At 36.6% G+C, this 15665-nt stretch overlaps 1 protein-coding gene across 1 annotated transcript in view; it reads left to right on the top strand.

Annotated features, from left to right (window-relative positions):
• LRP1B (LDL receptor related protein 1B) overlaps positions 1-15665 on the top strand; it is a gene marked incomplete at its 3' end in the record, with an annotated part of 1833965 nt that overhangs the window by 1757802 nt on the left and 60498 nt on the right. Inside the window, exon 84 of the mRNA XM_082841888.1 lies at positions 2393-2554. Coding sequence (XP_082698014.1) covers positions 2393-2554 — 162 coding nt within the window. The remainder of the gene's footprint in view (positions 1-2392; positions 2555-15665) is intronic.

Below are 15665 nucleotides of genomic sequence, written 5' to 3'. Positions count from 1 at the left end.
ATGAATCCAGTGCAACTTGTTAGGGTGCACCCAGAGCGATTCTTGAAAATATTAGCTGGAACCCGTTATAAAATTCTGCAGCTGATGGTTCATTTCCCATCAGCAAACAAAAGATCTGCTGTATCACCACACTGTTTCAAGTTACATAATATTCTCCTGAATATGAAGATTTATACTTACCAAAAATAAATCTCTTCAAAGGAAGAGAAAGAGGAGCTTTTTGAAAATAATTCAGCTGGAACCTAAATGATGAGAGGCATATTCTAGCTGGGGGACAACCTGGTCACTCTGCCCTAGTTTCAAAACAGCTGTAGATGAGATGAAAGCATGGTGTCCTCTCTCTGAGCGACTGGAACAGAGGAATTTTCAAGTGCCTTAACAGGTTGCGTTTATTTCTTTCAAACTTCTTTTTACTTTTTTTACTCCTAGTTTCTTAAACAAAAAGAAAAACACCTAGAAATTAAGGTAGAAAAACTTAAATCTACAATGTATAAGTTGTACATTGTATGACACTTTTTCTGATAGTTCTAATGCATTTTGATTTCCCCTTATACTTTCTGTACTGTTTGTTTCCCATTTAGCTCATGTTAATTTGTGTTCCTGATTGTATGTTCTATTTCTCTGGAAGTTGTTCACTGGTTCTCATTGATGTAGATGAATTACTTCTTTTATTCAGGGCTTTCATTTTCCTTAGTGACTATGTTCTAACAATTATCTATCCTCTTCATCTTCTACCATTATTCTCGTTTGTGTCTATTTGTCTGTATGTAAGCAACAGCTAGAAAACTCACTACTTTTATAAGAAAAATACATAGCTAAAAGTTTTAAAGCTGTTTTCTGGCAATAAAAAAATATGAGGTTATTTTATACACATTACAGCTTTTAATGTATATAAATTTTACCTTGTTTCTTAACCTATTAATAGGCATTTATCTGCCACCAAACTAAAAACATGTATAAATAAGTTTTAAAGCAATAGTACCCACTGTAAAAATGTATAGATCTTTCTTCCTTGAGAAGCAATAGTTTCTAGCATTTGTAAGTGTGTGGAGACCTTTCAAAGTAAACTAAATAAATAAATTGTGGAGCTCAATTTATTCATTTTCTTGGAAATGCAGGTTGATTTTATTTGGAGACGTTTTATTCACTTAAGAATGCTTTTCCAAAAATATATATGTATAGAATTGTCCTTCAAAGTAGAATGTAGAATCTATGGCAACAGAAAAAAAACTTTTATAACTTTTACACTTCAAGTTTTAAGCCTTACACTTAATGCATTTTTCTGACCATTCTAATTATGTTGCATGTCTACAATGGTGAGAGAGGAGATGGTTGGATATTCTCTGATACTAGACAACTAAATGACATTTTCTGAGTCCTAGTTAACTAAGATCAATAACTGAATTTCTTTGTTATTCCCTTTCATGTTATTAGTTTATATTTGTACAACCTCTAAACTTTATTCTGCCCCCATTACCAATGGTAGCCATTCATTTTGCTTTGTTTTCCTTCACTTCTCCTGCAGAGATAATTCTAGACTCCATTTTCCACTCAATTCTTGACAGTCCAGGAAGTTAGAGACTCATTCTTGATATAACAGTTAACTGTGTTACATTCAAAACACCTTAAAGGATTGTTCACCTTTCATTGTGATGTTAGTTCCCACAGAACAAATAAAATATCCATAGATGATCTGTCAGATTTGCTATTGTGTGCTATTAACATTAGATTTCTTAAATCATCTTTAGACTACAAGTGACAGTCCTTCACCATGAATAAAAATATAAAATGAAATAAAATAGGATTCAGTAAGTGCTTATATACTAAATTCAGTATGTGTATTTATATCAAATAACTAATATTCATAAATCTTATTACAGATGACGTGTCCACTTTAAACTTATTAAAATATTTATTTATAATAAGCCTAAGCTTATGTTTTATGTAGATACAGCAGTGATTGGTACCTGATGATTGAACACTGGGAAATATGATTGTCTCTATTTTATATTCTAATGGCCAACACAATCTGCATTACCACATGAATAGAACAAAAATAATTGAAAAGCAAAATGGACATGAAAACAGAAATACAAAGAATAACACAAGCACTTTAAAGCATAAAATGTGTGTATGCATGTATAATTGTTCATAAAATGAGCTCTGATTATTTTACCTGAAGTGAACCTGAGCGATCTTCTAACCCAGGCTTTGTTGGAACATGGGGAAGCTGAGACACAGAGAGGTCATGTTACTGTGTAAAGTCGCAGATTAAGTAGTGGACAGACTTTGCCCCAAATACTGACTTCTTGATTCTTACCTAGTGAAGATTCCATATAAGTAAACAATTTTGTCAACTAATTGCCTTTTCATTACCTTTTTTTCCCAATAGGGAGACCCACCTGCAGCTGTGCACTAGGGTTCACTGGACCAAACTGTGGTAAGACAGTCTGTGAGGATTTTTGTCAGAATGGAGGGACCTGCAGTGTTACTGCTGGGAACCAGCCTTACTGCGACTGCCAGCCTGAACACACTGGAGACAGATGTCAGTACTGTAAGTGAGAGCAACACCCACAAGACAGTCTGACAGCAGGCTGTGAGCTGTACATTAAGTAATCTTATCACCTAGAACTACACTCCCTCCATTACCTCAATTTCAGCCACGCCCTGTTTTTCAAGTCCGTCCCCTATCACCCCAAATCTAACAATTCTTTACGTTGTTCTTCATCCATCTCTTATTTTAAAGATTCTGTTCTTTCCTTTCCCAGCTTAGATTCCATGGTCCATCACTGCAGTCATTCCCTTGTATACACCCTTAACAATCTTGCTCCCTCTCCCCTCTCTTGTACTTTCCTAGAAAACCATAGCCATGGTTAAATCCAGTTCTTCTTCTGTCCTGAACTGGCACCCCACTGCTGAATGCAACTGAAAAAAAAAAAATAGACTGGTCTAACTTGAGGTTTTATCACTAATCTCATATGGGCATTTACTATGGTTTCCACTGTATTTCATTAATCCATTAACGCTCCTAGATGTCTGTGTCACATCTTCTTCTTTCCCCCCAAACCTTCAATACCTGTGCCCCAATTCTCAGCTTAGGAACTTGCTTCCTATTTCATTAATAAAAAAAGAAGCTGTCTAAAGAAAACTGCCACAAGCTCCCACCACCAGATCCCTCAAATTACTTTGTCCTACACCACATCCTTTGTCTTCCTTCTTATGAGTAGGGACTCTCATGCGATGTCTAATGCTACACTGTCCACTCCTACATTATATCCCTCTTAGATACACATGGACACATCTCATACAACTGTCCCCTCTTTCTTCTGCCTTATCAGTGTTTTTCTTTTTACCTACCTTTCTTTAGAAACTTTCCTTTGTGCTCACATCCCTTTCTAGCTACAACTTTATTTCCCTGCTCATTTGTTTTAACCTAAGGTATAGTTGCTCTACAATATTATATTAGTTTCAGGTGTACACCATAATGATTCAGTAATTTTATAGATTATATACCATTTAAAGTTATTACAAAATAATGGTTATAATTCCCTGTGCTGTACAAAGTATCCTTATCGCTTATCTATTTTATACATAGTAGTTTGTAATCTGATACCCCTATCTTGCCCCTCCTCCCTTTCCTCTCCCCACTAGTTTGTTTTCTATATCCATGAGTCTGTTTCTGTTTTGCTATATACATTCATTTGTTTTATTCTTTAGATTCCACATATAAGTGATATCACACAGTATTTGTCTTTCTCTGTCTGACTTATTTCACAAGGCATAATATTCTCCAGGTCCATCTACATTGCTGCAAATGGAAGAATTTCATTCTTTTTTCGTGGCTGAGTAATATTCCATTGTATATATACATTTTCTTTATCTATTCTTCTGTTAATGGACACTTGGGTTGCTTCCATATCTTAGCTATTGTAAATAGTGCTGCTATGAACATTGGGGTGCATATATATTTTTCAATTTTTCATTTTGTCCAGATATATACCCAGGACCAGAATCATATGGCAGTTCTATTTTTAGTTTTTGGAGGAACTTCCATACTGTTTTCCATAGTGGCTGCATCAATTTACATTCCCACCAACAGTGTACAAGAGTTCCCTTTTCTCCACATCCTCGATAATATTTGTTGTTTGTAGACTCTTCGATGATAGCCATTCTGACAGGTGTGAGGTGAGAGCTCGTTGTTCTGATTCACATTTCTCTAATAATTAGTGATGTTCAGAATCTTTTAATGTTAACCATCTGTATGTCTTATTTCAGAAAAATGTATTTTTGGGTCTTTTGTGCATTTTTTAATCAGGTCATTTGTTTTTTTAATGTTGAGTTGTATGAGCTGTTTATATATGTTCAGTATTAACCACTTATCAGCCATATCATTTGCAAATATTTTCTCCCATCAGTAGGTTGTCTTTTCATTTTGTCAGTTGTTCCCTTTGCTGTGCAAAGCTTTTAAATTTAATTAGGTCCCATTTTCTTTTGCCTTAGGAGACAGATCCAAAAAATATTGCTACAATTTATATCAAAGAGTATCCTGCCTATGTTCTCTTAAAGTCTTATGGTTTCAGGCCTTACATTTAGGGCTTTAAACCATTTTGAGTTTTTTTTTTACATATGGTGTGAGGCAGTGTTCTAATTTCATTGTTTTACATGTAGCTGTCCTGCTTTTTCAGCACCACTTGTTGAAGAGACTGTCTTTTCTCCATTGTATATTCTTGCCTCCTTTGTAGTAGATTGACTGTAGGTGCATGGAGTTATTTGTGGGCCCTCTATTCTTTTCCATTGATCTATGTGTCTGTTTTTGTGCCAGTACTACACTGTTTTGATTCCTGTAGTTTGGAGTATAGTCTGAAGTCTGAGAAGGTTATACCACCAGCTTTGCTTATTTTTCCCCCCTCAGGATTGCTTTAGCAATTTGGGGTCTTTTGTGGGTTCATATAAATGTTAGAATTATTTGTTCTAGTTCTGTGAAAAATGTTATGGGTATTTTGATAGGGATTGCATTACATCTGTAAATAGCTTTGGGAAGTGTGACCATTTTAACAATATTAATTCTTCCAATCCAAGATCATAGATATCTTTCCATTTCTTTGTATCATCTTCAATTTCTTTGAACAATGTTATATAGTTTTCAAAGTATAGGTCTTTCACCTCCTTAGTTAATTTTATTCTTAGGTATTTTATTCTTTTTGATGTGATTTTTAAAAGGATTTTTGTTTGTTTTCTCTTTCTGATATTTCATTATTAGTGTATGGGTAAGCAACAGATTTCTGTATATTAATCTTGTAGCCTGCAATTTTACTCAATTTATTTATTAGTTCTAATAGTTTATGGGTGGAGGCTTTAGGGTTCTCTACATAGAGTATCATTGTCATCTGCAAATAGTGACAGTTTTACCTCTTCCCTTCCAATTTGGATACATTTTATTTCTTTATCTTGTCTAATTGCTGTGGATAGGCCTTCCAATGCTATGTTAAATAGAAGTTGTGAAAGTGGGCATCCTTTTCTGTTCCTGAATTTAAAGGAAAGACTTTCAGCTTTTCACTGTTGAGTATGATGTTAGCTGTGGGTTTGCCATGCATGGCCTTTATTATGTTGAGATATGTTCCCTCTTTCACCATTTTGATGAGAGTTTTTATCAAGAATGGAAGTTGAATTTTGTCAAATGCTTTTTCTGTGTCAATTGAAATGAACATGCAATTTTTATGCTTCCTTTTGTTATATTTGATATATTTGCAAATATTGAACCATCCATGTATCCCTGGAATAAATCCAATTTGATCATGCTATATGATCCTTCTTATATATTGTTGGACTTGGCTTGCTAATATTTTCTTGAAGATTTTTACATCGATATTCATCAAAGATGTTGGTGTCTTATTTTCTTTCTTTCTTTTTTTTTTTTTTTTTTGGTAGTGTCTTTGTCTGATTTTTGTATCAGGGTAATGGTGGCCTCATAGAATGAATGTGGAAGTGTTCTGTTCTCAATTTTTGGAATAGTTTGAGAAGTATATGTATTAGCTCTTCCTTATATGTTTAGTAGAGTTTTCCTATGAAGCCATCTGATCCTAGATTTTGTTTGCTGGGAGTTTTTTTAAAAATTATTATTATTATTAGAAATTCAATTTACTACTAGTGATCATTCTGTTCAAGTTATCTGTTTCTTCTTGATTGAGTCTTGGGAGGTGATTTGTTTCTAGAAAATTGTCCATTTCTTCTAGATTGTCCAATTTGTTTGCATGTAACTGTTTGTCATTGGTATTGGTTGTTATTTCTCCTCTTTCATTTCTGATTTTATTTGTCTCCTCTCTTTTTTCTCAGTGAGCCTGGCTAAAGGTTTATCAATTTTGTTTATCTTTATCAAAAAACCAGCTCATGGTTTCATTGATTTTTTCTAGTTTTTTGTCTCTGTTTTATTTATTTACTCTTTGATCTTTATTATTTCCTTCCTGATACCCTTATGGGCATTTCAGGGTATATGACTCTTTATTTTTCTCTTGCTGCCTTTAGAATTACGTCTTTATCTTCAACTTTTGCCATTTAATTATTTGTCTTTGTATAGGTCTATGTTTCACTTCATCTTGTTTGGGACCCTCTGTGCTTCCTATATCTAGATATCTGTTTCCTTCTTCAGGTTTTGGAAGTTTTCAGCCATAAGTTCCTCAAATATATTTTCAATCTCTTTCTCTTGCTCTTCTCCTTCTGGGATCCCTATAATACAAATGTTGGTATGCTTAACATTATCACAGAGCTCTCTTAAACTGTTTTCACTTTTTTTAAAACTTGTTTTTCTTTTTGCTGCCCTGATTGGGTGATGTCCAATCTTCTATCTTCCAGATCACTTATGATTCTTCTCTATTACTTACTCTGTTCATTCCTTCTACTGTGTTTTTATTTCAGTTATTGAATTCTTCATTTCTGATTGGGTCTTTTTTATATTTTCTTGTTCCTTGTTAAAATTTTCACTGTGTCTATCTATTAGTTTCCCTATTCAGTTAACATTCTTATTACCAATGCTTTGAATTATTTATCTGGTAAATTGTTTATTTCTGTTTCATTATTTTATTTCATGGTTTTTCTCTTGCTTTTTCAGTTGAGAATATTTCCCTCCCTTTTCATTTTGCTTAACTTTCTCTGCCTCTATGAATTATGTGAAACAATTACCTATTTCAGTCTTGAGGGTGTTCTTATATGGAAACATTTCTATACAGACTGTGTGTGCTCAGTGCCTTTGGTGGCAGAACTGGATTTGTCCTGTATGCAAGTCATGTCTTTCCTTAGGGTGTGCTGGCAGCTATCACCTTGGTAGGGGATGGGGCTGGAGATGGAGGGGCTTCAGCTGGAGCTGGGTGTAAGGCAAGAGTTTCTCTCTGCTCGATGGACATATTGGCCCTATCAGGGCTGGGGTCTGATCCCAAGTTGCTGAAGCAAAAGCCATGAGGGTCATCCCCAAGGTACCTCAGTTTCCTTTAAGTGTGTGCTTTCCCCTCTCCCAGCACTGGGACCCTCTCCCCAGAGTAGGGTAGTGTCAAAGCAAGGGGGTCTCACATGGGCTCTCAGCCCATGCCTGTCTCAGACAGAGGTTCAAGCTGTCTCTGATGCACTGCCTGTGCAGGCATCAGCAGTTATTTCCCTCACTCTGTTCAGATGCAGCTTCAAGTCCAAGTCCCCTTTGTCCCTCAAAGCCAATCACTCCCCATGGCCTCTATTGCCAATGCCCTGTTGTAGAATCACACTGCAGGGAAGGTGAGGCCTACATGGACTCTGCATATGTGGGGTGTGGGCTGTGGTAGGGCAGCCACTGTCGGAGATCTGGGTGGCTTCTGAAGCACTGCTTGAGTAATTGCCAACGATGGCCATGGCTGCCCCATCCGGGCTTCACCCTGTGACCTGTCGCCTCCGTGTCTCATAGTTGAGTTTTTCTCCCAGTTGTGGCAGCCCCAGATTGAATGCTGCACTGTGACATGCAGCAAGCAGGGCTGGAGCATTTGCTCAGCTTGGGCTTGGCATATGCACAGAGGTGGTAAGAAAGCCAGCCGGGAGATTTCAATCTGCCATTTCTGCTCTGCCTTGGGGGGTAAGCCGATATGCATACTCTCCTCAAAAGCAGCAGTTCCTACAGCCTGTTAGTCCCAGTGGTCTTCCAACTTACCAAGGGGGCTTATCTCCCCTGTGTAGGACTCAAGCACTAAGCACCCAATCCATGGCTCTCACAGCTCACTCCTCTAAAACACCCACCCCTTGATTTCCATACGACTCTGCACATTGGAATGGACTCAACAGCTTTTATAAAATACAGTTTACCAAGTTACTTCCAAAGACTTTGATCCTGGTAGCCTGAAATAGGACATCTATAACATTTAAAGTTTTCCAGGTATTTCACATATATGACTAAGATTGAGACCCACTGCCTAGATGATTTCAACTAATTGCATGGCTTTTAATACTATCCAAATATGAATGATTCCAAATTTATATTTATAGCTGAACTAGCTGTTGCCTGAATCCCAGATGTTTATACCTAAGTGTCTATTTGACAGCTTGACCTGGCTCTAAATTAACCTGATTTTCTCATCCAAAAATTTGTCTACCATAGTTTTCCCTGTGTTTGTAAAGGGAAATACTCATTGTTCAGGTCCAAAAATCTTGGAGTCACTTTTGACTCCTCTCTTTCTTTTATACCCCACCTTTATTCTCACATTTACCTTTAAAACATACCCAGAATCTGAATGCTTCTCATCACCTCTCTTCTCATTACCCTTATAGAAGCTACCAATATCTCTTACCTGGATTATTACTAATTTATCTCCATGCTTCCTCTCTGCACCCTCTGTATTTATTCTCAAAACAGCAGCCACAGTTTTGTTTTATCCCCCCAAAAAAACTGATTTTCGATCTCAGTCACATTTACTGAGATCTTTCTACATCTAGGCACTCTTGTAATTACTTCTTTTTTTTTAAATAAATTCTGTTAATCCATTTAATCCTATGAATAAAGTAGCTATTATTTTTATTCTCATTTTACAGAGGAGGCTACTAGGGAGGCATAAATAGCCTCCTGAAGATCGATCACACAGTTACTAATTGAGAAAGCCAAGATTTAAGCTCATACAATCCAACCCCAGGGTCCACACCCTTAAAAATTACTTAACATTGTGGTCCCCAGATTATTTGATATCTTTAAGGACCTCAAAGAGAGTGGCCTAGGTCTCTGTTCATTGTAGAAAGTACATGGAACAACATAGAATCAAACTATATATACTGATTTATTTGAGAATCAAAAATAATATTAAATATTTTTTCTCTGATATTATAGCAAGAGACCACTTCTACAGCAAAGAGATTCAGTGGTTTTTTTTTAATCTTTATTTGAGTATAATTACTTTATATTGTTGTGTTAGTTGCTGCTGTGTAACAAAACAAATCAGCCTTATGCATACACATGTCCCCATATCCCCTCCCTCTTGAGCCTCCCTCCCACCCTCCCTATCCCACCCCTCTAGGTGGTCACAAAGCGCTGAGCTGATCTCCCTGTGCTATGTGGCTGCTTCCCACTAGCTATCTATTTTACATTTGGTGTTTCCTATATGTATATTCTTCTCATATTAGGTCAGCCTCTTTTCAACATATATAGATGCCACTACCCTAATCCAATGCCCTTTTCACATTGTTCACCCAATTTATCTCTTAAGTGATATGCATCACAGACCAGCAGAGTTTATCTGGCAAATACAGTCCAGTTATATGTGTGTATCCTCCTCACATGTTGCTTGCATCCTCTCATCTCCCACCTCTCAACGTAGCATAATAGTCCAGCACAACTTCCATCTACTAACTTGTAGGGTTTTTTTTTCTTTTCAGCTCCACATTTCCCACCACACTGAATGATGTCCAAGTGAATCAGGGCAATGCCAACCATGAACCTGCATAATGCAGACCCTACTTACTATCCAAACTATTTTTGCACCCTCTCCTTTATTCTAGTAAAACCACACTGATCATGCTTCTCCAAAGGTCAACTTCCTTGGCATTGTGACTTTCTCATGCTATTCTCTCCCTTTGAAATGCACTTTCTTCGTATTTCTCCTCACCCTCATCTCTCAGTACCAAATCCTATCTGTCTGTCTCTGTCCAGCTCAAAAATCATTTCCTTCTTCATGTTGTTCATAACCACCCTCAGTTTGAATTAATCTCTCTGTCTTCTAAATTTTCAAGTCACTGCTTCTTTATTTCTTCTTAGCTCTATTCACTTTTACATAGTATTATTAGTTGTGTATATTCCTTCTATTTGTCTGGGATGACCTCTTTGAGACCACACCCAACAGTGGCATTGGTCAAATAAACAAATGAACAAATACATAATCATAGATAAGTAAATGAAAGCAGTTTGGAGGCAAGTTTATAAAAGAATAATCAGTGTAATGCACAAAAGCTACATTTAATTAGGGTACAATCATATGGTATTTTTGTATGGAGCTGTTTCTCAGTTCCCAATTGGTCCATCATCATGGTACACCAGCCATTTTTTGTTTGTTTGTTTGTTTAAGGTGAAGCATCACCATATTTGATTTTTTTTAAACGAAGTTGAAAAAAATACTATGTGGCCATCATTATAATGATTTGTATTCTTAAAAAGAATAAATTCAGTTGGCTTATATTTTAGTTAGCAACTTAATAGAATCACAGTCTGAGGTAGCCTGATGCATTATAAAAGGCTGCATTATAATTTTATTATCACTATTAGCAATCATAGCACCTTTTACAACAAAGCACTTATTAAAATTAACCAATTAATCCTTAGGCAGAGGTTAAATAACTTGCTCAAGCTCCCAGAGAAGTATTAGTACAGTCAGAATTGGACCCCAGAAGTTGTTGATCAAAATATCAACAAACATTGATGCTGTTCTTTGGCAGCAAAATAAGTCTGTGGACAGTATCATTAAAATGATAAATCCAACAACTGACAAAAGCATAATAAATTTAGGATCTGTTAGATGAGAGTCAGCAAGGTTCAATGGACCTGGTGTTCTGTCAAAATTGTATCTTGCATATACAAAATCTTCTCTCTATAAATGAAGAAATGACAGAATGGTTCATTACAGTGCCTAATTAAAGGTCCATTAGTGGGAAGTAAAACATCAGTTCTTAGTTGTGCTGAGTAAAAACATTTCACAACACTAATGGCAATATAAAATCCGAGGTCTGAAAAGCAAATTAATTTTAACACCAGTGCCCAGGGAGGAGAGACAGCGATAAATAATGGCAAAAGTAAAATTAAGTATTCTTTTAGTCAAACAAATATAACTCCATTTCATGCAGTTCTGGAGCAAGGATTCCTTGTATACATCAACAAAATTATAAGTATGGCATTTTTCATTTAAATCTGGGTGTTCAGTATGAGGTCAACAATATTGGAGGTTTTTTTTTTTTTTTTACATCTTTATTGGAGTATAATTGCTTTACAATGGTGTGTTAGCTTCTGCTTTATAACAAAGTGAATCAGTTATACATATACATATGTTCCCATATCTCTTCCCTCTTGTATCTCCCTCCCTCCCACCCTCCCTATCCCACCCCTCTAGGTGGTCACAATGCACTGAGCTGATCTCCCTGTGCTATGCGGCTGCCTCCCACTAGCTATCTATTTTACGTTTCGTAGTGTATATATGTCCATGCCACTCTCTCACTTTGTCACAGCTTACCCTTCCCCCTCCCCATATCCTCAAGTCCATTCTATAGTAGGTCTGTGTCTTTATTTCTGTCTTACCCCTAGGTTCTTCATGACATTTTTTTTTAATTAAACAGTAATTATATTAGGGCAAAAGAGCCAATGAGTACCAATTCAATCTGTGTCTAAGAGCCAGGTATTCAAATCAAATGGCAATCTGTTTGTCATCTCATTGATGTTTTCAAAGTCCTCTAGTGACCTGCTTGAGGAACCATTATAATGTCAATTTGAACTCAGTTTATTAGAAATATACCTGTATGGCTTGCTCCCACTTACTGATTCCAGTAAGTACAGACATTAAGTAGTATCTCAAGTTTATAAAATTTGGAGTATCTGACACTAATCCAAACACATCATCTATGGTAACTGGTATTAGAGCCATAGTCAAGTAACTTATAAAAGTTATGAACTATAGTTTTGAACCTAACATATGTGAAGACACAATGGGATTATTTTTACCATTTTCCTTCCAGAGCAATTTTATTCCATTAGTCAGTTGGTCGGTGAACATATTTTGGAGTTTACAATGAGCCTCTCCCTATATTAGGCATGGGGGAAACAGTGGCATCAGAGGTATTTCCTGCCCTCAAAGGGCTTACAGTCTAATGTATGATTCTGAAAAGGAAACAAGTAGGGCTTCCCTGGTGGCACAGTGGTTGAGAGTCTGCCTGCCGATGCAGGGGACACAGGTTCGTGCCCCAGTCCAGGAAGATCCCACATGCCATGGAGCGGCTAGGCCTGTGAGCCATGGCCGCTGAGCCTGTGCATCAGGAGCCTGTGCTCTGCAGCGGAAGAGGCCACAAGGGGGAAGCTTCCCCCTTCCCCTTTGAAGCATACAATGGACTGAACATTTGCGTCCTCCAAACTCATATGTTGAAACCACAATCCCAAAGTGATAGTATTAGGAGGTTGGGCCCTTGGGGTGGTCAGGTCATAAGGATGGAGCCCTCATGAATGGGATTAGTGCCCTTGTAAGAAGAGGCCAGCTTGCTCTCTTTCTGCCATGTGAGGACACAGTGAGAAGTCTGCCATCTGCAACCCAGGAAAGGGCCCTCGCCAGAACCTGACATGGCCACCCTGATCTCAGACTTCTAGCCTCAGAACTGTGAGAAATCAGTGTTTGTTGTTGAGCTGCCTAGTCTGTGATGCTTTGTTACAGTAGCCAAAGCTCAGACATTGCCAGTACATCTCTTTGCTGTTTAATGACAATCATGATTTCATTAAACCCCTTGTGAAGATGTTATTCCCATTTAATGGATGAAGCTCTGAGACTTAAATGGGGAAATGATCTGTCAGATACTACATACTCCATCGGTGTCAAAGCCAATGATGGCATTCAGGTGCCCTGATTTTTTTTTATGCACTAAAATTGTCTTTGAGGTAAAACATGTAATAAGGTGCATAAATCTTTACTGTACAGTGTAAATCTCCATGAATTTTTATGTATGTATGCACTATGTAACCACCACCCAGATCAGGATGTAGCATATTTCCAACACCCGGTGAAACTCCCTCATTTCCATTTCCCAGACAATACCTTTACCTCCCATGCCCATGATAAACATTATTCTGACCTCACCATAGTTTGGTTTTTTTGCCTGTTTTTGAACTTTATGTAAATGGAATCGTACAGCATGTGTATGAGAGTCATCCATATTGTTGTATGTAGCAGTAGTCCATCCATTTTTTATTGCTATGTAGTTTTCCATTGTATAACAATATTGTAGTTTATTTATCTGTGGTCCTTTGAATAAGACATTTGAGTTATTTTGAGTTTCAACCTGTTGTAAATAAAGTTTTGACTGTTATCACAAAAAAAAGGAAACAAATAATAATTTTAATGACCAGTTTAATGAAACACAAAGACCAGCTCCCAAGAAAGAACACAGAATACAGCCAACAGAAAAGATTTCTTGAAGGAATTATCACCTAAGCTGAGACCAGAAGAAAGAAAAGCTAACCAGGTAAAGAGACAATGCATTGAGTGGAACAGCATTTGCAAAGGCCCAGGTAGGGAAAGCCTTTTGAAATTTAGTTTTTCTTTTTCTATTTTATTTTCTTAGGGGAGGGCTGGCAAGAGAAATAACATTTACTGAACATACATAATGTGTTGGTCACAGAGATATGTGCTGTTATACATTAGTTTATCTGATATATGAATATATGATATTATGACAAATGCTTATACAACCCTATGAGGTTAGTATTATTAGTCCAACTTTATGAATGCCGAAAAATGTGATGAAGTCATTCTCCCTAATCTGCAACATAGGAACCACAGTCTACAGCCTTGCAGGTCTGACTCCACAAGGCTTCTGGTGTATTTTCCTGTCGTTTAATAGCCTTCCCATTCTATTGCATCTTTTTAGACTCACTATGAGAACACTCAAAGCTGAGGTGGCACAGTGGCTCAACCTGGTCTTTTCAAGTTTCTACTCCATTGAAGAGAGGTTTTAATAATTATTTTCATCTTGACTTGATTCAGACTATGGCAGACCCAAGCAGAAGAGACCAAAAGACTAATAATGACCAGGAAAATAGAATAGAATCTTTTTAGTTAGGATGAAGGCCAATTAGAACTGACCTTTGAACTCCAAGAAAGGACCATGACTTAAAAATGAAATTATCAATTAGGAGTAGCCATTGCCTAGATATTCAAGTATTCAAGATTCTTAGAACATTCACACCTAGAGTATTAAAGTATTTTGGAGCCCTGTCCCCCGATTCTTTTTATCCTGGTGAGAAGATAAGCATTGCCTTCATTCCGGCCTTCATCATCTCTTGCCTGGATTATTACAACACATTCCCTTATGTACCTTTTCTTGAACCTTGGAAACCTGTCCATTGTGTCCAAAATGTGCCCCTTTTAATTGATCATACCTCTTTTTCTTCACACATGGTATCCTGAATATCTGCCAAGCCTAATTCCCCAACTTTGTCTTCTTAACTTCCCTTTGCTGTAGGCCGTTCAGCACTTCTCTTTGGCACTTTCACTCTGTGTTAATGTCATCATTCATATTCTTGACTCTCTACCCCACTAGAAAACGAAATAGGCCATGGTGTTTTGCATATCTTACAAATCTTGGGAGTTAAATCACTGCCTGGTCTTAGTAGATAATGTTAAGTATGTGAGTGAATGTAAACCAAGTAGCAGGATTCTGTTTCCAGCCTGCTAGGCTCAGTTTTTTTCTGTTCTCTGACAAGATCCCACTGAAAAGGCAGGGCCAAAGTTCTGGGCCACCTTTACTTACTAGCTCATTAAGAGCTACACTCCATGAGAAATTTTGTGCCTGTGTTTTAAGTTTGAAAAATACAGTGAAAAAATATAATTATGTTTGAAATAACATGTGTGAAGGAAAATAAATACTTTTCTCATGTGAGCAGGACAGAGAATAGTGAGCTGAGGGTAAGATAATGTAATAAAATTAATTTTTTTTAACTCTACATATTTTAGAAGAAATTGTCAGTTATAAAAATATTGTTGAAGACAATTTTGATCCCTTAGTAAAACTATAATTACTAAAAACAGATTTTTACTATAATGTTGTGCCTTCATTTAAAGGAAATGTAAAAGTAATAAGAGGGGCAATATCTAGGAAAAATGTGGTAATATAAAAAATAATTTATTGGAAACTGAACTAAATCTAAGAAGATTTATGTCATATGTCAAAGTACATATTCTGATTATTAAAATTAATTTATTCAACTGATATATATGAACATTTCTGGGTCTCATTTATTGTTCTAGGCATTAGAGATACATTGGTATAAAAGCTCTTTTGAAGATACTTGCCTACTTAATTTTTGGTGAATAAAAAACCAAATGATACGTCTTTTCAGATTAAAAGCTGTGACTTAAGAGTTATATAGTCAAAAAATGATTAGTTGGAGATCAGAAATGGGTGTTATGCCATACTATTTAGAA

Source organism: Leucopleurus acutus (assembly GCF_964270905.1).
Source record: "Leucopleurus acutus genome assembly, chromosome: 6".
NCBI classification, from domain to species: domain Eukaryota; kingdom Metazoa; phylum Chordata; class Mammalia; order Artiodactyla; family Delphinidae; genus Leucopleurus; species Leucopleurus acutus.
This window is presented reverse-complemented; position numbering and strand designations above follow the sequence as displayed.